The sequence below is a fragment of the Bombina bombina genome, chromosome 8, assembly GCF_027579735.1.
Source record: "Bombina bombina isolate aBomBom1 chromosome 8, aBomBom1.pri, whole genome shotgun sequence".
Taxonomy (NCBI): Eukaryota; Metazoa; Chordata; class Amphibia; order Anura; family Bombinatoridae; genus Bombina; species Bombina bombina.
The window spans coordinates 194,173,137-194,201,105 of NC_069506.1; the positions used below are offsets into that span (position 1 = coordinate 194,173,137).

The 27,969-nt window shown below is 42.3% G+C and overlaps 1 protein-coding gene across 1 annotated transcript in view; it reads right to left on the minus strand.

The window, feature by feature from the left end:
- The window catches only part of LOC128638699 (carnitine O-palmitoyltransferase 1, liver isoform), a 525,225-nt gene that overhangs the window by 11,214 nt on the left and 486,042 nt on the right, over nt 1-27,969 (minus strand). The window contains exons 14-18 of the mRNA XM_053690821.1: nt 18,116-18,280; nt 17,114-17,248; nt 16,832-16,984; nt 16,637-16,750; nt 16,348-16,440 (exon numbers count right to left, since the gene is read on the minus strand). Of these exons, the coding sequence (XP_053546796.1) occupies nt 16,348-16,440; nt 16,637-16,750; nt 16,832-16,984; nt 17,114-17,248; nt 18,116-18,280 (660 nt within the window). The remainder of the gene's footprint in view (nt 1-16,347; nt 16,441-16,636; nt 16,751-16,831; nt 16,985-17,113; nt 17,249-18,115; nt 18,281-27,969) is intronic.

Consider the following 27,969-nt stretch of genomic DNA (forward strand, 5'->3'; position numbering starts at 1 on the left):
AACACTTATACACAATTTTGCTGCCAGAAGTCTCTAAAACGATCATATAGTAGATTGACACTGAAGATTTCAATGACTCCGACGATATCCGACAGCAGAGAGAAGTCACATGACCGGCAGAGAGAGGAAACTACACAGCAAGTAAAAACAGAATTTATGTTTACCTGATAAATTACTTTCTCCAACGGTGTGTCCGGTCCACGGCGTCATCCTTACTTGTGGGATATTCTCTTCCCCAACAGGAAATGGCAAAGAGCCCAGCAAAGCTGGTCACATGATCCCTCCTAGGCTCCGCCTACCCCAGTCATTCGACCGACGTTAAGGAGGAATATTTGCATAGGAGAAACCATATGATACCGTGGTGACTGTAGTTAAAGAAAATAAATTATCAGACCTGATTAAAAAACCAGGGCGGGCCGTGGACCGGACACACCGTTGGAGAAAGTAATTTATCAGGTAAACATAAATTCTGTTTTCTCCAACATAGGTGTGTCCGGTCCACGGCGTCATCCTTACTTGTGGGAACCAATACCAAAGCTTTAGGACACGGATGAAGGGAGGGAGCAAATCAGGTCACCTAAATGGAAGGCACCACGGCTTGCAAAACCTTTCTCCCAAAAATAGCCTCAGAAGAAGCAAAAGTATCAAACTTGTAAAATTTGGTAAAAGTGTGCAGTGAAGACCAAGTCGCTGCCCTACATATCTGATCAACAGAAGCCTCGTTCTTGAAGGCCCATGTGGAAGCCACGGCCCTAGTGGAATGAGCTGTGATTCTTTCAGGAGGCTGCCGTCCGGCAGTCTCGTAAGCCAATCTGATGATGCTTTTAATCCAAAAAGAGAGAGAGGTAGAAGTTGCTTTTTGACCTCTCCTTTTACCAGAATAAACAACAAACAAGGAAGATGTTTGTCTAAAATCCTTTGTAGCATCTAAATAGAATTTTAGAGCGCGAACAACATCCAAATTGTGCAACAAACGTTCCTTCTTCGAAACTGGTTTCGGACACAAAGAAGGCACGACTATCTCCTGGTTAATGTTTTTGTTAGAAACAACTTTTGGAAGAAAACCAGGTTTAGTACGTAAAACCACCTTATCTGCATGGAACACCAGATAAGGAGGAGAACACTGCAGAGCAGATAATTCTGAAACTCTTCTAGCAGAAGAAATTGCAACCAAAAACAAAACTTTCCAAGATAATAACTTAATATCAACGGAATGTAAGGGTTCAAACGGAACCCCCTGAAGAACTGAAAGAACTAAGTTGAGACTCCAAGGAGGAGTCAAAGGTTTGTAAACAGGCTTGATTCTAACCAGAGCCTGAACAAAGGCTTGAACATCTGGCACAGCTGCCAGTTTTTTGTGAAGTAACACAGACAAGGCAGAAATCTGTCCCTTCAAGGAACTTGCAGATAATCCTTTCTCCAATCCTTCTTGAAGAAAGGATAGAATCTTAGGAATCTTTACCTTGTCCCAAGGGAATCCTTTAGATTCACACCAACAGATATATTTTTTCCATATTTTGTGGTAAATTTTTCTAGTTACAGGCTTTCTGGCCTGAACAAGAGTATCAATAACAGAATCTGAGAACCCTCGTTTTGATAAGATCAAGCGTTCAATCTCCAAGCAGTCAGCTGGAGTGAGACCAGATTCGGATGTTCGAACGGACCTTGAACAAGAAGGTCTCGTCTCAAAGGTAGCTTCCATGGTGGAGCCGATGACATATTCACCAGATCTGCATACCAAGTCCTGCGTGGCCACGCAGGAGCTATCAAGATCACCGACGCCCTCTCCTGATTGATCCTGGCTACCAGCCTGGGGATGAGAGGAAACGGCGGGAATACATAAGCTAGTTTGAAGGTCCAAGGTGCTACTAGTGCATCTACTAGAGTCGCCTTGGGATCCCTGGATCTGGACCCGTAGCAAGGAACCTTGAAGATCTGACGAGAGGCCATCAGATCCATGTCTGGAATGCCCCACAGTTGAGTAATTTGGGCAAAGATTTCCGGATGGAGTTCCCACTCCCCCGGATGTAATGTCTGACGACTCAGAAAATCCGCTTCCCAATTTTCCACTCCTGGGATGTGGATTGCAGACAGGTGGCAGGAGTGAGTCTCCGCCCATTGAATGATTTTGGTCACTTCTTCCATCGCCAGGGAACTCCTTGTTCCCCCCTGATGGTTGATGTACGCAACAGTCGTCATGTTGTCTGATTGAAACCGTATGAACTTGGCCTTTGCTAGCTGAGGCCAAGCCTTGAGAGCATTGAATATCGCTCTCAGTTCCAGAATATTTATCGGTAGAAGAGATTCTTCCCGAGACCAAAGACCCTGAGCTTTCAGGGATCCCCAGACCGCGCCCCAGCCCATCAGACTGGCGTCGGTCGTGACAATGACCCACTCTGGTCTGCGGAAGGTCATCCCTTGTGACAGGTTGTCCAGGGACAGCCACCAACGGAGTGAGTCTCTGGTCCTCTGATTTACTTGTATCTTCGGAGACAAGTCTGTATAGTCCCCATTCCACTGACTGAGCATGCACAGTTGTAATGGTCTTAGATGAATGCGCGCAAAAGGAACTATGTCCATTGCCGCTACCATCAAACCTATTACTTCCATGCACTGCGCTATGGAAGGAAGAGGAACGGAATGAAGTGTTTGACAAGAGTTTAGAAGTTTTGTTTTTCTGGCCTCTGTCAGAAAAATCCTCATTTCTAAGGAGTCTATTATTGTTCCCAAGAAGGGAACCCTTGTCGACGGAGATAGAGAACTCTTTTCCACGTTCACTTTCCATCCGTGAGATCTGAGAAAGGCCAGGACTATGTCCGTGTGAGCCTTTGCTTGAGGAAGGGACGACGCTTGAATCAGAATGTCGTCCAAGTAAGGTACTACTGCAATGCCCCTTGGTCTTAGCACCGCTAGAAGGGACCCTAGTACCTTTGTGAAAATCCTTGGAGCAGTGGCTAATCCGAAAGGAAGCGCCACGAACTGGTAATGCTTGTCCAGGAATGCGAACCTTAGGAACCGATGATGTTCCTTGTGGATAGGAATATGTAGATACGCATCCTTTAAATCCACCGTGGTCATGAATTGACCTTCCTGGATGGAAGGAAGAATTGTTCGAATGGTTTCCATTTTGAACGATGGAACCTTGAGAAACTTGTTTAAGATCTTGAGATCTAAGATTGGTCTGAACGTTCCCTCTTTTTTGGGAACTATGAACAGATTGGAGTAGAACCCCATCCCTTGTTCTCCTAATGGAACAGGATGAATCACTCCCATTTTTAACAGGTCTTCTACACAATGTAAGAATGCCTGTCTCTTTATGTGGTCTGAAGACAATTGAGACCTGTGGAACCTCCCCCTTGGGGGAAGCCCCTTGAATTCCAGAAGATAACCTTGGGAGACTATTTCTAGTGCCCAAGGATCCAGAACATCTCTTGCCCAAGCCTGAGCGAAGAGAGAGAGTCTGCCCCCCACCAGATCCGGTCCCGGATCGGGGGCCAACATTTCATGCTGTCTTGGTAGCAGTGGCAGGTTTCTTGGCCTGCTTTCCCTTGTTCCAGCCTTGCATTGGTCTCCAGGCTGGCTTGGCTTGAGAAGTATTACCCTCTTGCTTAGAGGACGTAGCACTTGGGGCTGGTCCGTTTCTACGAAAGGGACGAAAATTAGGTTTATTTTTGGCCTTGAAAGACCTATCCTGAGGAAGGGCGTGGCCCTTACCCCCAGTGATATCAGAGATAATCTCTTTCAAGTCAGGGCCAAACAGCGTTTTCCCCTTGAAAGGAATGTTAAGGAGTTTGTTCTTGGAAGACGCATCCGCTGACCAAGATTTCAACCAAAGCGCTCTACGCGCCACAATAGCAAACCCAGAATTCTTCGCCGCTAACCTAGCCAATTGCAAAGTGGCGTCTAGGGTGAAAGAATTAGCCAATTTGAGAGCACGGATTCTGTCCATAATCTCCTCATAAGGAGGAGAATCACTATCGATCGCCTTTACTAGCTCATCGAACCAGAAACACGCGGCAGTAGTGACAGGGACAATGCATGAAATTGGTTGTAGAAGGTAACCTTGCTGAACAAACATCTTTTTAAGCAAACCTTCTAATTTTTTATCCATAGGATCTTTGAAAGCACAACTATCTTCTATGGGTATAGTGGTGCGTTTGTTTAAAGTAGAAACCGCTCCCTCGACCTTGGGGACAGTCTGCCATAAGTCCTTTCTAGGGTCGACCATAGGAAACAATTTTTTAAATATGGGGGGAGGGACGAAAGGTATACCGGGCCTTTCCCATTCTTTATTTACAACGTCCGCCACCCGCTTGGGTATAGGAAAAGCTTCTGGGAGCCCCGGGACCTCTAAGAACTTGTCCATTTTACATAGTTTCTCTGGGATGATCAAATTCTCACAATCATCCAGAGTGGATAATACCTCCTTAAGCAGAGCGCGGAGATGCTCCAACTTAAATTTAAATGTAATCACATCGGGTTCAGCTTGTTGAGAAATTTTCCCTGAATCTGAAATTTCTCCCTCAGACAAAACCTCCCTGGCCCCCTCAGACTGGTGTAGGGGCATTTCAGAACCATTATCATCAGCGTCCTCATGCTCTTCAGTATCTAAAACAGAGCAGTCGCGCTTACGCTGATAAGTGGGCATTTTGGCTAAAATGTTTTTGATAGAATTATCCATTACAGCCGTTAATTGTTGCATAGTAAGGAGTATTGGCGCGCTAGATGTACTAGGGGCCTCCTGAGTGGGCAAGACTCGTGTAGACGAAGGAGGGAATGATGCAGTACCATGCTTACTCCCCTCACTTGAGGAATCATCTTGGGCATCATTTTCAGTGTCACATAAATCACATTTATTTAAATGAGAAGGAACCTTGGCTTCCCCACATTCAGAACACAGTCTATCTGGTAGTTCAGACATGTTAAACAGGCATAAACTTGATAACAAAGTACAAAAAACGTTTTAAAATAAAACCGTTACTGTCACTTTAAATTTTAAACTGAACACACTTTATTACTGCAATTGCGAAAAAGTATGAAGGAATGTCTTAAAAGTATTGCACACCAAATTTGGAAGCTTTAACCCTTAAAATAACGGAACCGGAGCCGTTTTTAACTTTAACCCCTTTACAGTCCCTGGTATCTGCTTTGCTGAGACCCAACCAAGCCCAAAGGGGAATACGATACCAAATGACGCCTTCAGAAAGTCTTTTCTATGTATCAGAGCTCCTCACACATGCGACTGCATGTCATGCTTCTCAAAAACAAGTGCGCAATACCGGCACGAAAATGAGGCTCTGCCTATGATTAGGGAAAGCCCCTAGAGAATAAGGTGTCTAAAACAGTGCCTGCCGATATTATTTAACAAAAATACCCAGATTAAATGATTCCTCAAGGCTAAATATGTGTAATATATGAATCGATTTAGCCCAGAAAATGTCTACAGTCTTAATAAGCCCTTGTGAAGCCCTTATTTACTGTCTGAATAAAAATGGCTTACCGGATCCCATAGGGAAAATGACAGCTTCCAGCATTACATCGTCTTGTTAGAATGTGTCATACCTCAAGCAGCAAAAGACTGCTCACTGTTCCCCCAACTGAAGTTAATTCCTCTCAACAGTCCTGTGTGGAACAGCCATGGATTTTAGTAACGGTTGCTAAAATAATTTTCCTCATACAAACAGAAATCTTCATCTCTTTTCTGTTTCAGAGTAAATAGTACATACCAGCACTATTTTAAAATAACAAACTCTTGATTGAATAATAAAAACTACAGTTAAACACTAAAAAACTCTAAGCCATCTCCGTGGAGATGTTGCCTGTACAACGGCAAAGAGAATGACTGGGGTAGGCGGAGCCTAGGAGGGATCATGTGACCAGCTTTGCTGGGCTCTTTGCCATTTCCTGTTGGGGAAGAGAATATCCCACAAGTAAGGATGACGCCGTGGACCGGACACACCTATGTTGGAGAAAGGTGCGCGTTTCCCTCTGCCTACAACACTGGATCTTAATTTACACAAATGCTCAAGCAGTCTGTCAGTTAGCCTGTTCTAGCTAAGCAAGCAAACAAAACAAACTGCCAAATTTTAAGTTTATACATAAATAACTGTATAAAACATTAGCCACACATACTAATACAGTATTTCAACAAAATTGTCCCAAAGAGGAAAAACTTCCAAAAAAAGGGAAGATTAATCCCAAGTCTCAACATACATAATGTGCCTGCCCACTGCCAAAGAAAATCCTGTATAAAGGATTTTAAAAATGTCCCCATCTACTGCATATGACATTCTTCTGAAGTGCAAGTCTCCAAGACGTAGAAGACAAAAGCACTTACTTGCAGTCTGTCCGGCAGGAAGACAGCTCACAAGGCGTGAAAGGACACATACTCCTTACAGACACCTGTAGAAAAAGAAAGAACAGAGTAACCAACCCTGGCTTTCTGTACCATGGGCAGCAATGTGCTAGGAAACAAAGCAAGGACTATCTCACAACTTCTTAACTGCTTAAAAGCCACCACTACTCTACTGAAGAGATTGACGTGGACTCGGCTAAACCCAAATACTTGCTTGCATGGAAAAGTACCCGAAAAAGGAATTAATTTCTTCAGACTCCAAACTTCACCTCCTCCATTGACAGAGGCAAAGAGAATGACTTGGGATTATGGGTAGGGGAGTGACACTTAACAGCTTTGCTGTGGTGCTCTTTGCCTCCTCCTGCTGGCCAGGAGTGATATTCCCACTAGTAATTGAATGATGTTGTGGACTCTCCATATCTTAGGAAAGAAAAAGTGTTCCCAAAAATGAAATACTTTGCAAATATGATTTTGGCTTTGTTTAGCCAGCATAATATCATAAAGTAGAGAAATATATGAACTGCCTGTCATACATTTTTGAACACAGAAATTTATATTAAACCAACCATTGAAGTCTCTTTTGCATTGTAAACTATTTATGTAATGCCTTAGTTGAAAATAAGCAAACAAATTTGAATTGGGGAGATTATAATGAGATAGAAATAGCTGAGAAGACAAAATGTTACCATTTTCAGAAATCATTTGATGTACATCTTTCAGGCCATTTTCGGTCCAACATCTAAAGACTTTCTGGGAGATACCAGGAGTAAATTGCGGATTGCTGACAATCGATAAATATTTTATATTTTTAAAAGTTACAAATTGGTCCAAATTGGAAGGCAAGATCTTAATGGGACAAAGTGTTAATTATATTTCCCTTTGGTTCTGTATTGAATAGGCCAACAGGTACATATTAAGGCAAAAGAGCTAATGTAATATGTTTAGGTGATCTACTATATGAGGATGCTAATAAAAAAGATGGCTCAGCTGTCTTGGCCCTAAGGCTAGTTACCATAAACTTGTCACTGTTTCTTATCTTATCCATGGTTAAAATTATTAGGGAAGAGAATGTTGTTATGCAATTTATGTATAAGACATATACATGCTGCGTGATCAAAATATGTATGCTATTTATGTATAGTTATTGTGGCTAGCTACCAAGCTAACTAGTCTCAGCTTTTATTCCTTAACAAAGACCCCTAGTAGAGGCAATAAACCTTCCTATTTTAAAGATATAAGTGCCATGCTGTCTCGGCCGCTGACAGCACAACCAGGAAGGATAAAGAGGGAAGACTCTGTAATGTGGCAGATATACTGGGTCTGTCTTAGTTCTAATACGCCAAGTTAAATATCATTATAAAAAAATCAATAACTGTCCCCATATATTGATATAAACTGTAAGGATAAGTAAAATGCCTCTGCAAAAAAAAATAAAATAAAAAAAAAAAATAGGTAGCCACAAATATGTGCTAATTATAATAAGCATACAGATCTAGAAGAAAGGGAACCGTAACATATGTGTCTATCAGCTCTTCTCCTATACAAATACACTTTTAAACAGGAGATCATGCACATAACTTATCTGAATTTTGGACCTCTATAGGGGTGACATATAGTAACATAGAGACATGGTAAGGTGGACAAATGTAAACAGTATATAGACAGCTACATATAATTTAACTTTTATGTATAAACAGATAAATAATTAACATAACAGGTAATATCAAAGTCCTCAGTTGCCATCATTAGGGCATAAGTTAATCTATTCAGAGGGAAATTAAAAGCGGATAAATTGCCTTTAAGGAATAAGATCTAAACGTACCAGTAGAGAGGTAGCATAGTGGGTAATAGATTCTTATAACAGGCTGTGTCAATTTTCAGTATGTTTCTGTACTCTTTATACTGCTGATATCTGTGTGCTGTAATAAGCGTTCAGCCAATTCCAACTTTGGACTGAACCATTGTAGCAAATCTCAGCGATAGCCAGGGTCCCTCGGTAATGCTTCCAACTATGAGAGATAATATCTGGAGCCAAAAATCAGATTCCCTGAGGATCCTCCATGTTGCATGCCATTCAAAAGGGAGATCTAGAACTAGCGACTTGGAGTGCAAGAGATCCGGGCATTGCCACGGCCCTCCAGGATTTTTTACAGATCGGACGAGATTTGAATATCTCCCCTTCTTAGGAGTAGAGTGTAGCTCCCATGTGGCTAAATTCTTAGGACTGGTAGGAGTCAGGAGTTGGCAACAAGCCTTAACCGCTTAAGAAAGACCGGTTCTGCATTTTCAGTAGAGTCCCCTTTGGAGTTTTTGAAAATGATCGCTGCAGTGTGGTAATGATCAGATGCGGTAGCATTTTTCTTCTTCACAGGATCAGGAAAAGCCTCCTAAGTTATCTCATCTTGCTGTATGATCAGTTATTCCCTGTATGATCAGTTATTCAGTTATACGGGTAAGGTGCTTTCTGTGGGTCTTCTAGCTATGAGGAGATTGTAAAGCTCGATCTGTAAGGTTTGATTGTGGTTTTCCATAAGCTGTATTATTCTGCGTTCCCATTTGTCTAAGGCCTCCATATTCAGAGCCAGCTCTCCGCTTTTGAGGTGTGTTAAAATATTGTTGACAGGATGGATGGTTCTTTTATAAAAGTGAAAGAGGTGTTGGTTTTTATAGTAGAAATACTCTACTTTGTAACCCAGAATGATGGGGGGAGACTATGAGGTAGCCCTAGACACGCGGCAAGCTAGACTTGCGGATTAGATCTTTATAGGACCATGTGAAGATAGGCCTGCGTGGCTTCCTGACTAGCGTAGGTTAAGTATGCAGTCAGCAATCAACTTCAAAGTCTCACCAGTGTTATGCCCTTGTTATCTTTGCTCAAATAGTTCAATATTAGCTGGCTAATTATTTAAGAATATCATATTAATAGAACTGAGACCAGGAGCTTCACCAAGACGCTTAATGCTGCTTCAGAAGTTGGCTCCGCCCCCTACAGTAACCATCTTAATAATTGAATCGAATTTGGATTCCTTCAAAGGAATCGTCAGTCAATTCTTAGAGACCATATTCTCTCACCAAGATTTAAGCCATAAGACTTCTCCTTAACACTGCAATAGACATGTTCTTTACATCAATCTTAATGATGTCAAAAACTGCATCACAAAATTGGTCCGAAACCGTCTGAGAGAGAATCATAACAAAAGGATGAAGCTGCGGCCATGCAGGTCTAAGCTAAAGAAGGGCTGTCTGAGAGAATAGTTTTCTAAGTGAAGACTCAGATTTTCAGTCTATTGGATTCCTGAACGAAGAAATAACTTAAATTATGCTCACCTGATCATTTTCTTTTCTTCTGTACGGGGAGAGTCTACAACTGCATTCATTACTTTTGGGAGGAGGCAAAGACACCCCAGCCAAAGCCAGCCAGTCATTCTGCCAAGGGAACAAGGAACAGTAGGAGAAATATTAGGGTGAAAAAAGGTGCCAGAAGAACGAATAGAAAAGAATTTAAGGCCGCCCACAGAAAAAAACGGGCGGGGAGCTGTGGACTCTCCCTGTACAGAAGAAAAGAAAATTATCAGGTAAGCATAATTTAAGTTTTTCTTCTTAAAACGGGGAGAGTCCACAGCTGCATTGATTACTTTTGGGAAATCAATACCCAAGCTTATAGAGGACACTGAATAAAAAACGGGCGGGAACAAAAACGGCGGCCCAACCTGATGGCACCACAGCCTGACACAACCCGGATTCCCGATAAAAAAACTACTTCAATAAAAGCAGGAAGAACAAAAATATGGAAAGAGGACAAGGTAACTACCCATCAAATAGAACCATAACGATCCCAGTTAGAGATCACTCATAATTCAGTACTCCACTGAGCACAAAAACCTCTGAGGAGATAAAAGTCCCACTCTCTAGAAGCACACAAACAAAAACCTCTCCATGAACAATGGTAAGGGAAACAACAAACAAACTCCAACACCACATTCTCCCTAACTGAAAGAAGGTCCTAAAGAACCTCCAGAAACAGTCCCCAAAGATTCAAGGACAAAACAGAGAGAGAAGCCCCTAGCATAACTTGAAAAAAAGAGGCTACCAGGCTGCAAGAGGACAAAGTCCTGTAGAAAATATTCTACCGACTGAGGAGAGCAAAGAAATGAAAAATTCCACATCACCTCCTACATGGATCCAAAAGGAACCAATGTAAAACCTTAACCAGAACCGAAGTTCCAGAAGGTACAAAAGGTAGAAAAAGACTACCTTACCATAGACAGCTAACTAGCACAGATAAAATGAACACCTGTAGGTCATAAAAAACCCCGGGAGCATAACAAGAACGGAATAGTAACATCCATTTACGCCACAAACGAAAGCCGCAGGCTGCAGTCGGATAGGCAGTCAGACTAAACGTCAAAACATAGTAACTAGCCAACTGAATAGCTAGCAAACTTGCACCAGGACATTCCTGGAAAGAAACAAGAGAAAAACTCAGAAAGCAGGGCGGACCAACTCCTCCCCTACTAGAAAATGGGGTAAGGAAGGACAACACCTTGACCAATAAAGAAGAACCAACTACCCGCTAAGGGAAGGTTCCCGAATCAACTGCAGGAGGCAAGATACGTGGTCGATGCCCAAACAGAGCAGTCAGAATTCCTGACCCCTACTCTGATCGAACAGTCCTATCACCGAAGCGACTGTCAACGTCACAAGGAAAAGAGAGATCAAAAAGTCCCAGCATTGACAAAGCCCAGAGATCAGATAATGAATCTCCAACCACAAGTTCCTAAGGAAAAGAAGCAGGAAGGAGGCACTGACACCCAGAGAGACTAACTCGGGATCCAGGACACCTATCCTCGTCACCCCTCAGAAACCCGAAGGGAGGGTACACTGCAAACAAAAGAAACCCTCGACCCACTGAACTCCTAGAGTCAGATGAGGAAAACTACCTCAGGAGGAGCGAACTGGATAGGCGCAGTAGACCAGATCGTTCCAAATAGAAGGAAAACGAAGAAACCCAGAAATATTCCAGTAAAGAAATTCCCAGGAAAAACTTTCTCCATCTCTCCATAAGAGATAAAAGTACCGGCCCAGAAGGAGATGTCCCCATGACCGGGAAAAACAAGCCTGCTACTGAACGCCGGACAGATCCAAGACAATTAAAATCTTGAAAACAGAGTAACCAAAATGCCAAGTCAAAGACATGGACTAGGTTAAAAAAACAGACCCCCAAAACTAGGTGCCGAATCAAGACCAAAAAACCTTGCGGAACAACCACAAAGTTACCTGGAAATGAAATTTGCACTGAAAATGATGCATGCCATACCCCCATGGGGTCTTGTACTTTGATCTCTCATGATGTATCCCAGTGGCTGTCCACTCAGCCCCAAAAGAGATCAGAACTCCATGATTGAGAGAATATGACAGTCTCTAAAGATCCAGTCTGGATCAACCCTCAGAAAACCTACAGCTTAAGGAATTAACGATGAACGAGCATCCTAAAAACTCCTATCGTTTGACGGCAAGAGAGACTGCATAACAATCCCCCAGATCCCCAAATATATAGGATCAAAAAAGGGGAGACTGCAAGGACAAAAACAGTCTCTAAGAATCTAGCCTCCACAACCAGATGACCGAAAGTCCTACCCCAAAAATGCAAGGGGAAGCAAAAAGCATAGCAATCCTCAAAAAAGAGGAGAGAAACACTGGTGAAAGAGATCTGAAAACCGGACAATCCACTCCACAAGGAGTACCCATAGGGGGGAATAATCGCCCCCTACACCAGGTACTTGAGATCTCCATGCAATTATCCGAACCCAACCCCATTCGGAAGGGAGGACTCTAGCTCCTATCCAAAGGACCTCAGGAGTCAGGAACTATAAACACACTGCCATAGCAGAATTCGGAATCCCAGGAAACCATGCAAGCTATGCAGGGACAAAACGCTAATATCAAATACTTAAATGTCAGGTAAGGCCATGTAAGAAAAACATTGGATGCCCCACTAAGATGAAATAAAGTAGGGCCAGCCGGATATCTAGGATAGAAGGGCCTCCTATAACTTGTAGAAACAAGAAAGGACAACCTCGTAACAAGAGGTAAGTCAACTTAGTACCCAAACAGGACCAGCCTGTTGTCAAGGATACAAAATGTCAGATATAACCTCAAAAGAAAAGAGTGAACTAGTACCCAACCAGGGTACAACTGAACTGTTCAAGGGCGAACTGAAAGTTCTAAACCCAAGCAGGGCTAGACTTAACAAAAACAGACAAATGACAGACAAATAAGCTCTGAGGCTTAAACTTTGTCTCAACTTTTTTTGTGTGTGTGACTTCCGCCGGAAGTAACAACCATCGCGACCAGAAAATCGCTACTATCAAAAATCCCAGAGAAGAAAAAAAGTTTCCTAAAAGGAAAAGTCTACAACAGTCTCGAGCTTTGCAAAGAAAAAGAAATACTGACAGGGCCAGCCTGTGAGGGACAAGAGCTCAGACTGGGATTAGATACACAAGCAAAAGACAGTCAGGAGTATGATCCACATCCCTCCCCTCGTCTAGCGCTGTTCGCCATCAAAATCAGAAGACTGAGGATCCAGATGCAAATGAAGACTAAAATCCTCCCAAGCCTCCAGTAGCTGCAGCAATATATGCAGGCACGTCAGACTGACTCTAAAGGCAAAACTCATCTCCGTCGGGGCATCTGAAGGCGCCGATCCTGCCGGCTGTCCCCCTGAAGCCTCAGAGGGAACCGCTCCCCCAGAGGAAAGACCCCCCAGGTAAAGAGGACACGGATAAGCTCTTTGCTGGCCCTCAAGAAGCTGTAAATGCGCCAATGTCACTAATATGGCCATGCGCAACCGAGCAGAAACCTATGGTGGAAATAAACCTCCTTCCGGAGAAAGGGTAATGGAATTTGGGACAACTGCTTGCATAGGAACAGAAAATTTCAGGGAACGCACATCACGGGACACAGAATCCTCAGAGGCGGACGGCTCAGCGGTCTCCAATCTCTCCCCAGAGGGAGAAAAGAGCACTCTATTATGGCATACAGAACATAAATGATTGGGCCGAATTACCCGGGCCTCCATACAATCTAAGCAGGAAACATAATCTGAGTCAGAGAAATCCTCCTCAGAAAAATCAGAATCCTCCATAACTTGACCAGAAAAATTTGGACAAAAATAACTGGCACCTCACACCCCAATGGCTGGGACACTCACCACCTCCTATGATCCAGACAAGTAGAGAAACAGTTCCTCTCCACTGCCACTCGGTCACTATACAGAAATAGAGAATGAAAACGTGACCACGCCCGGTCACGAGGTGCGACATGTAGACCAAAGAAAAGCGTGCCAGTCCACAAGAACTGCGTAGCTCTAAAAAATTGTACGTTCCGTAATAGTAATGAGCCCCAACATTTCTACATATAAGCAGACAGAATCACATAACAAACATGGTTAAAGTCCCCCACCGCTCAATAACCCTGCTCAAGATACTAACCCCTTATTCCATAAAGATAAAGGAGTCCCACTGAGACCCTGTCTTCTATCATTTACATTACATCCACAATGAAAGTAAAATGAAACGATCTTACTGGAATCTATGCCATGGAACAGTAACACGGTCCTTCAAGTTTGACAGATAGTAGCGTTGCTTCTGACATGGCCTTGAGTGAAGAAAGCAGGCAGCGAAACTCATCAACGCTGATTGTTTATGGAGCTGTTAATATGAGATGGGATGGTTTCGCAGAAAGACTCTCCCTGCATCTCCGGACTCTAACTTTCATCCATGCTCCCACTGAAAGGCTGACAGGACTACATAAAACTCCAGTCCCATTTCGAAGAGTACTACCCTCCATAAGAGACTACTCCGTAATCTTCCGACACTTCTCTGCCAACCTCCTGTGACGAAAGGCAAAGAATGACTGGGGGATGAGGGAAGTGGGGAGGTATTTAAGCCTTTGGCTGGGGTGTCTTTGCTCTCCTGGTGGCCAGGTTCTGTATTTCCCAAAAGTAATGAATGCAGCTGTGGACTCTCCTTGTTTTAAGAAGAAAATTCTCAAAAGGAATAGTAATGCATCTCGCTTAAGTGGAAATAGGCCCATCTAACTTAGGGACTACTTCTCAGGCTACCATATTATTTTCTGAAAGTGGGTACTTAATTTTGAACATGTTAGAGGGTGCATAGGGAATACATGTTTTTTTTCCATTCTTAGGCTATCCAATCTGTAACCAAATCTGAAGCTTCAAAGGCCTTAGGTACCTTGGGCAGAGCTTTAAAGACTTGATTCAACTTATTTACAGGTTTTGAATCCTCAGGTGTAGACACTGATAACTTTAAGGTATTCAAAACCTCCTGAAGCAGGAAACTGATAAACTTTAAAGAGCTGTAATTGGTTCAGATTCCTCAGAGGAAATTTCACCCTCAGATCCCTCTAACAAGGACTCAGCAGAGTCAGAGCTTTTTAAGGTAGATGGTAACTGACTGGTGGAAAGGGGATACAGGTGGCAGGGGATACATTTTCATTTTGTCAGGGAGAGAGAACGGGTGCCAAAAGGTGGGGTGGTGCTTACCACCTGAACAATATCCAGGCAGAGGCCTGAGAGAAAAAAAAAAAGCAAATTAATAAAAATTACTCCTCAGGTTCCTCATGTGCTCCCTTTCCCAACCGCATCCATACTTAGCTGAAACGCTAACTGCTCAAGGCAGTCAGCTGTTTTCTTAAAGATACAGTACAGTATTTTGATATAGTAAGAAATAAGCAAAAAAATTCAGGCTGACCTGCCAAAAGGTATTAAATGTAAGAGAAGAAAAAGGTTTCTGAGCCCCCAGACGCTCAATTCCAAAGTTATGCACATAGATAAAGTGCCAGTGTGTGAGGCTGTGAACCCCCCAGCTATGTGGTACCTGTAAATGGAAAGTACTAGTGATAGCTCCTGGGATGTGCACTGAGTCAATTACCTGGAGTGAAGCATCCCTCTACTATGTCTTACAAGCATGCTGAGGCCTTCCCCTCACAGATCCAGCAGAGAGCCCATCCAGTGCAAGTAAATATACTGCAGAGTATACATGAGGATATACCTGCAACCCCTCAGGTGGAGGCTAAGGGATGGGGTCCCTACCATGCCTGAGGGCAATTATAGCAGCAGAAGCAGCCTTAAAGGGACATGAAACCCCAACATTTTCTTTCATAATTCAGATAGAGAATACAATTTTTAAGAACATTGCAATTTATTTCTATTATTTAATTTGCTTCATTCTTCTGATATCCTTTGCTGAAGAAATAGCAATACACATGGGTGAGCCAATCACACGAGGCATCTATGTGCAGCCACCAATCAGCAGCTACTGAGCCTATTTAGATATGCTTTTCAACACAGGATATCAAGAGAATGAAGCAAATGAGATAATTGCATGTTCTTTTTAAATGTCCCTTTAAGGTATTGTAGTGCATTAACAGAGGTATTCCTTAAACCTTGGTGCACTCAGAATCTTGTAGAAGTAATCTTCAAAGCTTCCCTGAGTGAAGCTGAGAAGGAGTACTGGGTCTCAAGTCAGGTCTGAGCTCCCAAGAAATGAGGATAGAACATATTAAAAACTTGCTTGCAGGTCACCTCTCTCAACCTCTCTCCTCTGAGGTCAAAAACTGAGTGGGGAAAGGAGAAATAGTCGTCTATAACGTGGGATATAAGGACTCATCTTACAAAAGAAATATAGATTATTTGCATCTCTCTCTCTCTCTCTCTCTCTCTCTCTCTCTCTCTCTCTCTCTCTCTCTCTCTCTCTCTCTCTCTCTCTATATATATATATATATATACATACACACACACACAGTATATACACATACATACATACTCACATATACATACTGTATATATGTTATCAAAATTTAGAATTTGTGTAACCACAACAATAAAACTATGACAAACTAAATTCTCATTAAAAAAGCATTTTAAAGTTAATAATGAATCCATATTTATAAATAAAAAAAAAATAACTCACTGTCTCACTACTGGAGAATTTGCTTGATATATGGTAGTTAATTAGATTTTCACCAACAATAATGTAAGAGACTCCGTAGCCGTCATCAGCCACCTAAAATAAAAACAAACAAAAAGAAACAGAGGTAAATTTTCCACAAAGAACAAAACTTTCTGGAACACAAAAATTAACAGGAAATGGAAAAAAATACAAAAACAAACTTATAACTACTAAATATTTATTCAAAAGAGATACAACTTTATCAAGATAGGCCAATAGCTTTTAACATTTTGTAAAAAGGTTTTCTTACAGGTCCAAAGCCACCGCCACATGAGACGTATTCTGGATGGTTCACCAGGTCAAAGAGTTCAACCTGCTGAATTGGTGTCTGACTGGTTGACAGGCGCCATGGTTCAGATAGTACCTAAATGAAAAAAAGAAATGGATGTCACGATATATAAATACACATGCATAAATAAAGCATACAAATCTTAAGGTACTACACCTGTTTCAAAAAAGGTGAATCCAATCCAAGGTATTTGGATACAACATAAAGGCAGAAAAGATGCCTATCAATTCCAGCACCAGTCATAGCATTGCGGTAAAGCATTTGATGTTTATCAGCTGCATATCTGAAAAGTCTCAGCCGTTCCTCATTCTGTCAGTAATTAAAAAAATAAAAAAGGGGGAGGGCACTTCTTCAATTTTGAGTACTCAATTGTAAAATTTAATAATCACAAACAAAAGTGGTCTAATTAAAAAAAAAAATCACAATTAAGATACTCACAGTTGCTGATTTATCCATCATAGATTTTACAAAGTCAGATGACTCAACAGTACATGAACGGACAGTTTCTGTTCGCCCTTCTCTGAAAAGTCGTGTCATGGATGCCTCATATGTTAGACAGAACTTTCCTTTGTCCTTTGAAAGAAGACATTTTTCAAGTTTTTGTTCAAAATGCTATCCCCTATGGCTTCCTAGAGATTATGTCCTATAGCACAGAGACAGAGACTAACAGACATATGACCTAATACACGTTATTGAGTCAAGAGACATATTTAGGGCCCTAGCTGGCTTCAGATTACTCTGATATACTAGGTTTCACGCTACAGTAGAGTGTGTGCCCATGCTATAATACTTAGATTAGGCTGAAGGAAAATTTAAATTATGCTAGCATAAAGACTAACTAACAGCTGGCAGAAAGTGGTTAAAAGGGACATTAAACTCAATTTTTTTCATTTAAAATTCAGGTAGAGCATGTGATTTTAAACAACCTTCCAATTTACTTCTGTTATCTAATTTGTATTGTTCTCTTGGTATCCTTTGGTAAAAAGGATACCTAGTTAGGTCCAGGAGCTGCTGATTGTTGTAAACTGGAAGGCTGTTTAAAATTGAATTCTCTATCTAAATCACGAAATAATTTTTTGGGGTTTCATGTCTCTTTAAGGTTATTCAAACTAAAAATCTTCTATAAATGAATCAATCACTCAAATACATCTATGAAATTATTTGGCATGTTTTGGTCAATTCTGTATAAGCTCTAAAATATAAAGTATTACAAATATTAACTGTGATTTAAACCTATCAGCTTCAACACACCATTAATATATTATTCTTCCTGAACTATCTATACCCCTGACAAGTCTTTTAGCAGTTTTACATTACATAGTTAAATAAGGAAGTCATTTGTCCCTCATAGATAATGATTAAATGCAGTATCTAAGTATCAACTTATGAATGTTTCAAAGAATGACAAACTATAAAATAGCACTGAAGAGCAATCCTTACCCTGTAGTGTGCAAGCTGAAGAGCTATTTGTATAAAAGCATCAGGGCTGGTTTTACACTTTTTAATCAAGCCTTTACCAAATTCTTTAAAAGGAAATGCGTGGAAGTCAACATCATTGGCTAACAACTGAGCTACATTCAGTGATGTTTCGATGACCTCTTGACACTGCAAAAAAACAAAACACACACACCGAAGTTTAGAAGATATTAAACATTCCCTTGATCTATATACAAACACATTTAAATACTATACAGAACAATTTAATGTGTATAAAAACATAAATTATGCTTACCTGATAATTTCATTTCCATCTGTGGGAGGATAGTCCATTGCTTCATTCATTACTTGTGGGAATTAAGAACCTGACCACCAGTAGGAGGCAAAGACACCCCAGCCAAAAGCTTAAATACCTCCCCCACTCCCCTCATCCCCCAGTCATTCTGCCAAGGAAACAAGGAACAGTAGGATAAATATCAGGGTATAAATGGTGCCAGAAGAATACAAATACATTTAGGTCCACCCACCGAAGAAATGGGCAGGAGCCGTGGACTCTCCTCCCAGAGATGGAAATGAAATTATCAGGTAAGCATAATTTATTTTTTCCATCTTAATGGGAGGAGAGTCCACTGCTTAATTCATTACTTGTGGGAACAAATACCAAAGCTCTAGAGGACACTTATTGAAAAAAAACAGGAGGGTAAAGGGAGGCAGACCCTAAATGAGGGCACCACAGCCTGCAGAACCATTCTCCCAAAAGCTGCTTCCGCCGAAGCGAAAACATCAAATTTGTTAAATTTTGCGAAAGTATGTAAAGAAGACCAAGTGGCCGCCTTACAAATCTGCTCCATAGAGGCCTTGTTCTTAAATGCCCAAGAAGAGGCCACAGCCCTGGTTGAGTGAGCCGTAATCCTCTGAGAAGGCTTATGTCCCGCTGTCTCATAGGCAAGACGGATAATGCTCCTCAACCAAAAAGACAGTGAAGTGGAAGAGGCCCTCTGCCCCCTGCGCTTCCCCGAATACACCACAAAGACGAAGACTATCTGAACTCCTTTGTGGCCTGAAGATAAAACTTCAAAGCCCGAACCACATCCAAATTATGAAGCAACCTTTCCTTTGATGAAGAAGGGTTAGTACACAAAGAAGGAACTACTATTTCCTGATTGATGTTAAGATTTGACACAACCTTGGGAAGAAACCCCAATCCAGTGCAAAGAACAGCCTTATCAGCGTAAAAGACCAGGAAAGGAGGCTCACATTGCAAGGCCCCTAACTCAGAGACTCTGCGAGCCGATGCAAATGCCAGTAGGAATAGGACTTTCCAGGAAAGAATTTGAATGTCAAGCGCATGCATAGGCTCAAACGGAGCCCTCTGCAAAACTTTAAGAACCAAGTTTAACCCCTTAACGATCGACGACGTACAGGGTACATCCTACAGAAAAAGGTCATTAACGACCAAGGACGTACCCTGTACGTCGGTCTTTCCAAGCGGTGGAAGTGATACTGATCGCTTCCAGACACTTTCATGTTATTGCAGTGATGCCTCAATATTGAGGCATCCTGCAATAACATTTGTTAGCATTCCGATGCAGAAAGAGCCACTCTGCGGCTCTCTCTGCATCGGCCATCGATGACCGTGATCGTTGGTGGGTGGGAGCCGATGCAGGTGGGCGGCCATCAATGGAAGGAAGTGTGTCAGAGGGGGGCGGGATCGCGTGCAGGGCCACAGGGGGCATGCATGGGGCAGGAGCGGGTGGCAACGCTACACTATGGCACAATAATAGGAGAGAGGATATATTGAGGAGGGGGGGCAGCTACACTACAGAAAATATTGAATAATTTTATAATAATTTCTTTTATTTTTAAATACCATATTTTATGGAAAACTGGGTACTGACAGACAGATGCCAGTACCCAAGATGTCACTCAATAAGGTAGAGGGGGAGGGTAAGAGAGCTGTTTGGGGGGGGGGGGGGAGATCAGGGAGGTTGGGGGCTAAGGGGGGATCGTACACAGCAGAATTATGTTTAAAAAACAAACAAACACCCTTTTATTTTAGTACTGGGGTGGGGGAGGGAAGAGAGCCGTTTGGGAGGGATCAGAGGGTGGGATGTGTCATGTGGGAGGCTGATCTCTACACTAAAGCTAAAATTAACCCTGCAAGCTCCCTAATTAACCCCGTCACTGCTGGGCAAAATACATGTGTGGTGCGCAGCGCATTTAGCGGCCTTCTAATTACCAAAAAGCAACACCAAAGCCATATATGTCTGCTATTTCTGAACAAAGGGGATCCCAGAGAAGAAATTACAACTATGTGTGCCATAATTGCCCAAGCTGTTTGTAAATAATTTCAGTAAGAAACCTAAAAAGTTTGTGAAAAACAATTTTTATTATTTGATCGCATTTGGCCGTGAAATGGTGGCATGAAATATACCAAAATGGGCCTAGATCAATACTTTGGGTTGTCTTCTAAAAAAAAGAAAATTTATGCTTACCTGATAAATGTATTTCTTTTTTGACACGATGAGTCCACGGATCATCTTAGTTACTAATGGGATATTCACCTCCTCTTGTCTTTTCTCCAAGAGGGTTTGGAGAAAGGCTTAACAACCTTTTCTAATTTTTTGGCAGATGTCCCAGATGTTCAATCTTTTTGCCAGGCCTTGGTCAGGATCGGGCCGGTGTTTAAATCAGTTACTCCTTCATTCCTAAGATTTTGTCTTTTCTCCAAGAGGGTTTGGAGAAAGGCTTAACAACCTTTTCTAATTTTTTGGCAGATGTCCAAGATGTTCAATCTTTTTGCCAGGCCTTGGTCAGGATCGGGCCGGTGTTTAAATCAGTTACTCCTTCATGGAGTCTTAATTTAGTTATCAAGGGGCTCCGTTTGAACCTATGTCCTCCTTAGATATTGTGGTATTATCTTGGAAAGTTTTTTTTCTCTTGGCTACTTCTTCTACTCGAAGAGTGTCAGAGTTCTCGGCAATGCAGTATGTCTCCTTACTTTATTTTCAATTCGGATAAGGTAGTTTTATGTATTAAAATAGGAATTCTTCCTAACAGTGTTTTCTAATCGGAACTTTATTCAGGAGATTGTTGTTCTGTCCTTGTGTCATACTCCTTCTTAGAAGGAACGTTTCCTACACAATTTGGACGGGGTCCGTGCTTTGAAGTTTTTCCTGCAGGCGACTAAGGACTTTCGTCAGTCTTCTTCTTTGTTGTGATTTTCTCAGGAAAACGTAAGGGACAGAGCGTTACGGCTAATTCTCTTTCTTTTTCGCTGAAGAGTATCATACATTTTGTTTTTGAGACTGCTGGACAGCAGCCTCACGTGAGGATTACGGCTCATTCCACAAGGGCTGTTGCTTCCTCATGGGCATTCAAAAATGAAGCTTCTGTGGAACAGATTTGCAAGGCTGCAACTTGGTCCTCTCTTCACATTTTTTCAAAATTTTACAAAGTTGTCACTTTTGCCTCGGCTGAGGCCGCTTTTGGGAGAAAGGTTCTTCAAGCAGTGGTGCCTTCCGTTTAGGTTACCTGTCTTGTCCCTCCCATATCATCTGTGTACTCTAGCTTGGGTATTGAATCCCATTAGTAATTAAGATGATCTGTGGACTCATCGTGTCTTAAAAAAGAAAAGAAAATTTATGCTTACCTGATAAATTTATTTCTTTTTTGACACTAGTCCACGGCCCGCCCTGTTCTTTTAGACAGGTTGTGGGTTATTGTAAACTTCAGACACCTCTGCACCTTGGCTTTTCCTTTCTCTTCCTAACTTTGGTCGAATGACTGGAGTGGGAGGGAAGGGAGGAGCTATTTAACAGCTCTGCTGTGGTGCTCTTTGCCTCCTCCTGCTGACCAGGAGGTGAAAATCCCATTAGTAATTAAGATGATCCGTGGACTCATCATGTCTTAAAAAAGAAAAAAATATATACATGTCAAGGGATATTCAGGGATTCCTGATAGATATCAGTGTTCCAATGTAAAGTAACTATCGCTAATTTTGAAAAAAAGTGGAATGGAAATAGCAAAGTGCTACTTGTATTTATTGCCCTGTAAATATTGGGTATTTCTAAACTCAGGACAAAATTTAGAAACTATTTAGCATGGTTGTTTTTTGGTGGTTGTAGATGTGTAACAGATTTTAGGGGTCAAAGTTAGAAAAAGTGTGTTTTTTTTTCCTTTATAGTAAATTATAAGATATGATGAAAATAGTGGTATCTTTAGAAAGTCTGTTTAATGGCGAGAAAAACGGTATATATGATGTATGGGTACAGTAAATGAGTAAGAGGAAAATTACAGCTAAACACAAACACTGCAGAAATGTAAAAATAGCCTTGGTCCCAAACGGTCAGAAAATGGAAAAGTGCTGTGGTCCTTAAGCTCCAGGGAGAAGCAGAATTTCTAAAGACAGGTCTGATCCTAGACAGAGCCTGAACGAAGAACTGAATGTCAAGAAGCTCAGCTAGCTTCTTGTGTAACAGTACAGATAAAGCCGAAATCTTTCCCTTTAAGGAACTGTCGGCAAGACCCCTATCCAGCCCGTCCTGAAGAAAAGCCAAAATCCTGGATACCCTAACCTTGTGCCAGGGGTATCCCCGTTCCTCAGACCAGAACAGGTAGGTCCTCCACACCTTATGATAGATGTGCCGAGTGACCGGCTTCCTGGTCTGAATGAGAGTATCAATCACTCTCTCCAAAAAACCTCTCTTGGCTAAGCCTAGACGTTCAATCCCCATGCAGTCAGCCTCAGTGAATCGAGATTTTGGTAAAGAAAGGGACCCTGAACCAGCAGATCTTTGCAACAGGGTAAATGCCTCCATGGAGGAGACAATGACATCCCCACCAGATCCGCAAACCATGTCCTCCATGGCCACGACAGAGCAATCAGAATAGCCAAAGTTGCTCCTGCTTGATGCGGGCCACTACTTGAGGTAGAAGAGGCAACGGCGGAAAGATGTAAAGTAGGTTGATCTCCCAGGGCACTGCTAAGGCATCTATCAGCTCTGCCTGGGGATAAATGGTCCGCAACCCATATCTGGGTAGCTTGAAGTTGAGTCTGGATGCCATGAGATCTATCTCCGGCGCCCCCATCTGTTGCAGATATCCGCGAACACTTCGGGGTGAAGAGACGATTCCCTTGGATGAAACGATTGTCTGCTTCACAGTTGTCCACACCCGGAATGTGGATCGCTGAGAGCGAACAATTGTGGATCTCTGCCCATTCCAGAATCTGAGATACTTTCCTCAAGGCTGAGCTTCTCGTTCCCCCGCTGATGGTTTATGTAGCCCACTGAGGTAATGTTGTCCGACTGGAATCTGATGAATTGAGACGACCCCAGGGGGGGCCAAGCTTTCAAATCGTTGAATATCGCTCGAAGTTCCAGAATATTTATTGGTAGACTTGATTCCTCGATTCAACCTTCCCTGTGCCTTTCTGGCACCCCAAACAGCTCCCCATCTGGAAGTGTTGGTCCAGAAATGCGACTCATAGGAACCTGAAGTGATCCATGTTGACATGAACTGTCCCTCTTGAACTAGGGTCAGAATCAACCCGATTGTCTCCATTTTGAACGATGGGACTGACAGAAACATGTTTAAACACTAGACAGAATCGGACGAAACGTGCCCTCCTTCTTTGGAACCACGAAAAGGTTTGAATAATACCCCAGACCTCTTTCTGCTAGAGGACTGGGACGATTACTCCGAGAGAGGAGAGATCCCTCACGCATCTTAGGACTCTGGACTTGATAGGTTTGACAGGAGGAATCTGCCTCTGGGCGGATGAGTCTTGAACCCTATCCTGTAACCCTGGGCAACGAACTCCAGAACCCAAGGGTCCTGAACGTCTCTTATCCAGGCCTATGCAAAAAAGAGATAGTCTGCCCCCTATGCGATCTACAGGATGGGGGGCCGTCCCTTCATGCTGATTTTGTCTCGGCGGGCTTCTTACTCTGCTTCGTTTTGTTCTAAGAGTTAGCTGGCTTCCAAGATCTCTTGGACTGCTCTGTCTTCCTGGCAGGCTGCTGGCGATGAGACCTCTTAGGCTTATTCTTCTTATCCTGTGGCAGGAATGCACCCTTGCCTCCTGTGACCGTGGATATGATAGAGTCCAGGCCTGGACCAAAAAGAACCTTCCCTTTAAACGGAGGGAAAGTAATCTAGACTTGGAAGTAATGTCAGCAGACCATGACTTTAAAGGGACAGTAAAGTAAAAAAAAAACTTTCATGATTTAAATAGGGCATGCAATTTTAAACAACTTTCCAATTTACTTTTATTACCAATTTTGCTTTGTTCTCTTGGTATTCTTAGTTGAAAGCTAAATCTAGGAGGTTCATGTGCTAATTTCTTAGACCTTGAAGACTGCCTGTAATTTGAAAGCATTTTGACAGTTTTTCACCACTAGAGGGCTTTAGTTCATGTGTTTCATATAGATAACATTGAGCTCAGGCACGTGAAGCTCCTAGGAGCCAGCACTGATTGGCTAAAAATGCAAGTCTGTCAAAAACACTGAAAAAAGGGGGCAGTTTGCAGAGGCATAGATACAAGGTAATCAAAGAGATAAAAAGTATATTATTATAACTGTGTTGGTTATGCAAAATCGGGGAATTGGTAATAAAGGGATTATCTACCTTTTTAAACAACAAAAATTCTGGTGTTTACTGTCCTTTAACCACAGAGCCCTATGGGCTAAAACAGAAAAACCTGATGTCTTTGCATTCAGGTGAATAATCTGCATATTTGCATCACAGATGAACGAATGAGCTACCCTCAAGGCCTTAATTTGTTCCTGAATCTCCTCAAGGGGAGTCTCCACCTCAACCATAGCTGACCGAGTGTCACATCAATAGGTAGCTGCACCAGCCACCGCAGTGACCGCTGCTGCCGGTTGAAAAACGAACCCTGTGAGTTGAAACATCTTTCTCAACATGGACTCAAATTTTTTTTATCCATGGGCTCCTTGAACGAAGAGTTATCTTCGAGCAGGATAGTTGTTCTCTTAGCGAGGATGGAGATAGCACCATCCACTTTAGGAATTGCCTCCCACAGCTCAAGCTGCGAGTCCGGAACGGGAAACAGCTTTTTAAAAGAAGTAGAAGGGGAAAAGGACGAACCAAGTTTCAGGAACCTCCAGTGTAGCAAGCACCTTTTTCAGCAGAAAGCACAAACGCTCCATCTTAAATTTAAAATCTGTCTCCTCCGCAGACCTAGGCCTAGAAGTCGCCGATTCCGACCCAGAAAGAACGTCCAGCAAAGAGTCAGAGTCGTCTTAATCCGCTGATAATCTGTCAGAGACATCCAGCGGAGAAGATGACCCCTGGGATGGATAGCTATGTTTCACCTTTTGCTTGCTCTTAGCAGGGCGTGGTAAGGCATTAAAAGGCCGCAGATTTGTAACTGATCAGCGAAATCTGGTAGCCAAAGGGCCCCTCCCGCGGGAGGATTAGTAACGCCCTGGGGAGCTGCATGTGCAATCGGAGACGAGTGTAGGGAACGCACCTCGCGGGATGGAGAACACTCAGAGGTGGACGGCTCAGTTGTACTCAATATCTTATTCTTTTTAGATATTGCAATTTTAGAAAACCATGTGGAACAGAGTTGAGCAGGTGGATCAAACGGAACCTCCTCACAATAAACACAGAGATTAGGTTTAATTAAAGAGGGAGTAACCTCTAACATATCTGAGTCCTCCATAGCGTGCGCCTTTATTGCGGACTAGATAGAAATTAAATGGCACCTTTATATCCCAATGGCCGGGGCACTCACCACCTCCTATGACTCGGACTACAGAGAAACAGCTTTGTCTCCTATAACCGCTGGTCAAGAAAGAGGAAGTTAAAGAGGCCACACCAGGTCACATGGAGAGCCATGCAGGACCACCCCTGCACTAGAGAGAAAACGCGTCAAAAAAGGACCCGCATCAATCTCTCGCTAAGAAACTGACTGTTCACACACTGACAGAGCCTCATCTCACACATGACACAGCAATAAAAACACAATAATAATATTATGCACAGAGCCCCCCTGTAGCATAACCCAACTTTCCGAGGGTATTACCCTTGATTCTATACAGATAATTGGAGACACACTGTGACCCTGTCTTCTTATGTTATCATATGTGTATAAATTAAACAATCTTACCAGAATCTATGCCGTGGAACAGGAAAACGGCCTTTCAAGTGTGATAGGGTAGTAGCATCGCTCCTGACATGGACTTGAGAGCAGAAAAGCAGGCAGCGAAACTCGTCAACGCTGATTGCTTATGGAACTGTTAATCGTAGTCGGAATGGTTTCACAGAAAGACTCTCCCTGCATCTCCAGACTCTAACTTTCACCCATGCTCTCACTGAGAGGCTGACAGGACTACTTAAAGCTCCACTCCCATTTCGAAGAGTACTACCCTCCATAAGAGACTACTCAGAATCTTCCAACACTTCTCTGCCAACCTCCTGTGACGAAAGGCAAAGAATGACTGAGGGATGAGGGGAGTGGTGGAGGTATTTAAGCCTTTGGCTGGGGTGTCTTTGCCTCCTCCTGGTGGCCAGGTTCTTAATACCCACAAGTAATGAATGAAGCAGTGGACTCTCCTCCCATTAAGATGGAAAAAAAGCAAGCAAATAACAGTGTGGTATTTGTGCAATATATTTTCAAAACCAGTATCCAATTGAATAAATACATACTACTCAACAGTTTCAAGTACCACACAAGTAAAAGGTAAAATCTAGAATTTTTAGGCACATAAAACACCTAGTAAGTAATTATAAAACCCTTCTGTATTATTACAGGAAAACAACATACAATCAGATGTGTGAACCATTTCTTTTTTTAAACAATCATTGCTGCATTTGTCTTTTAATGGCCAAACATATTTCCTCACATCCAGACGTGGACCCTTTGCTCAGTGTGCCTAGAGGGATAGGGCTGCACCTCACTTACAAGGCCCACACTAGGCCAAAACATACTTCTGGGTTTTAGCCGTTTCTCTCGTTCAGAGGGGCATTGCCTGGTATTTCGGGGCTGGACTGTACTGTAAAGTCAGGATCAGACTGATATGCTACAGGAAAGTTCTTCTCTGTGAAAGGCACATGTTGAGCAAAAAGGCTGCTTCTTGGGTGGTAATTAGCCATAGAACAAACTATTATGCTATTGTTCATTCACAGGTTGAGCGCTTCTCTCTTTTTATTTATGCATATCTTCCACCACTTGCCTTAGAGTAGACAAATCTGTCTTGTTTGGAGTAGTAAATCCAGTCTTGTTACTGGTGTAGACCAGGCTTGCCACTGTCATTTTGTTAGCAAAAGCATACATTGTTTTGCAGTATCTTAGAAGGGGTAAAACTGGTCTCCTTTTAATGTGTTACAAATTATTATATAGTGTATCCTCAGAAATTGATCCTTTAGGTTTACTTTTGTAATTAAATGTTTACTTAATTAAACTTTCATGATTCAGATAGAGCATGCAATTATTAGCAACTTTATAATTTACTCTTATTATCAATTTTTCCTTGTTCTCTTGGTATCTTTATTTGAATGTAAGTTTAGGAGCTGGCCCATTTTTGGTTCAGCACCTGGGTAGCACTTGCTGATTGGTGGCTACATTTAGACACCAATCAGAAAGTGCTACCCAGGTGTTGAACCAAAAATAGGCCGGCTCCTATGCTTACATTCTTGCTTTTTCAAATAAAGATACCAAGAGAATGAAAAGAAAAAAAAGGAAATTTATGATTACCTGATAAATTTATTTCTTTTACGATACGACGAGTCCATGGATTTCATCCTTACTTATGGGATATCGCCTCCTGGTCAACAGGAGGAGGCAAAGAGCACCACAGCAGAGCTGTATATATAGCTCCTCCCTT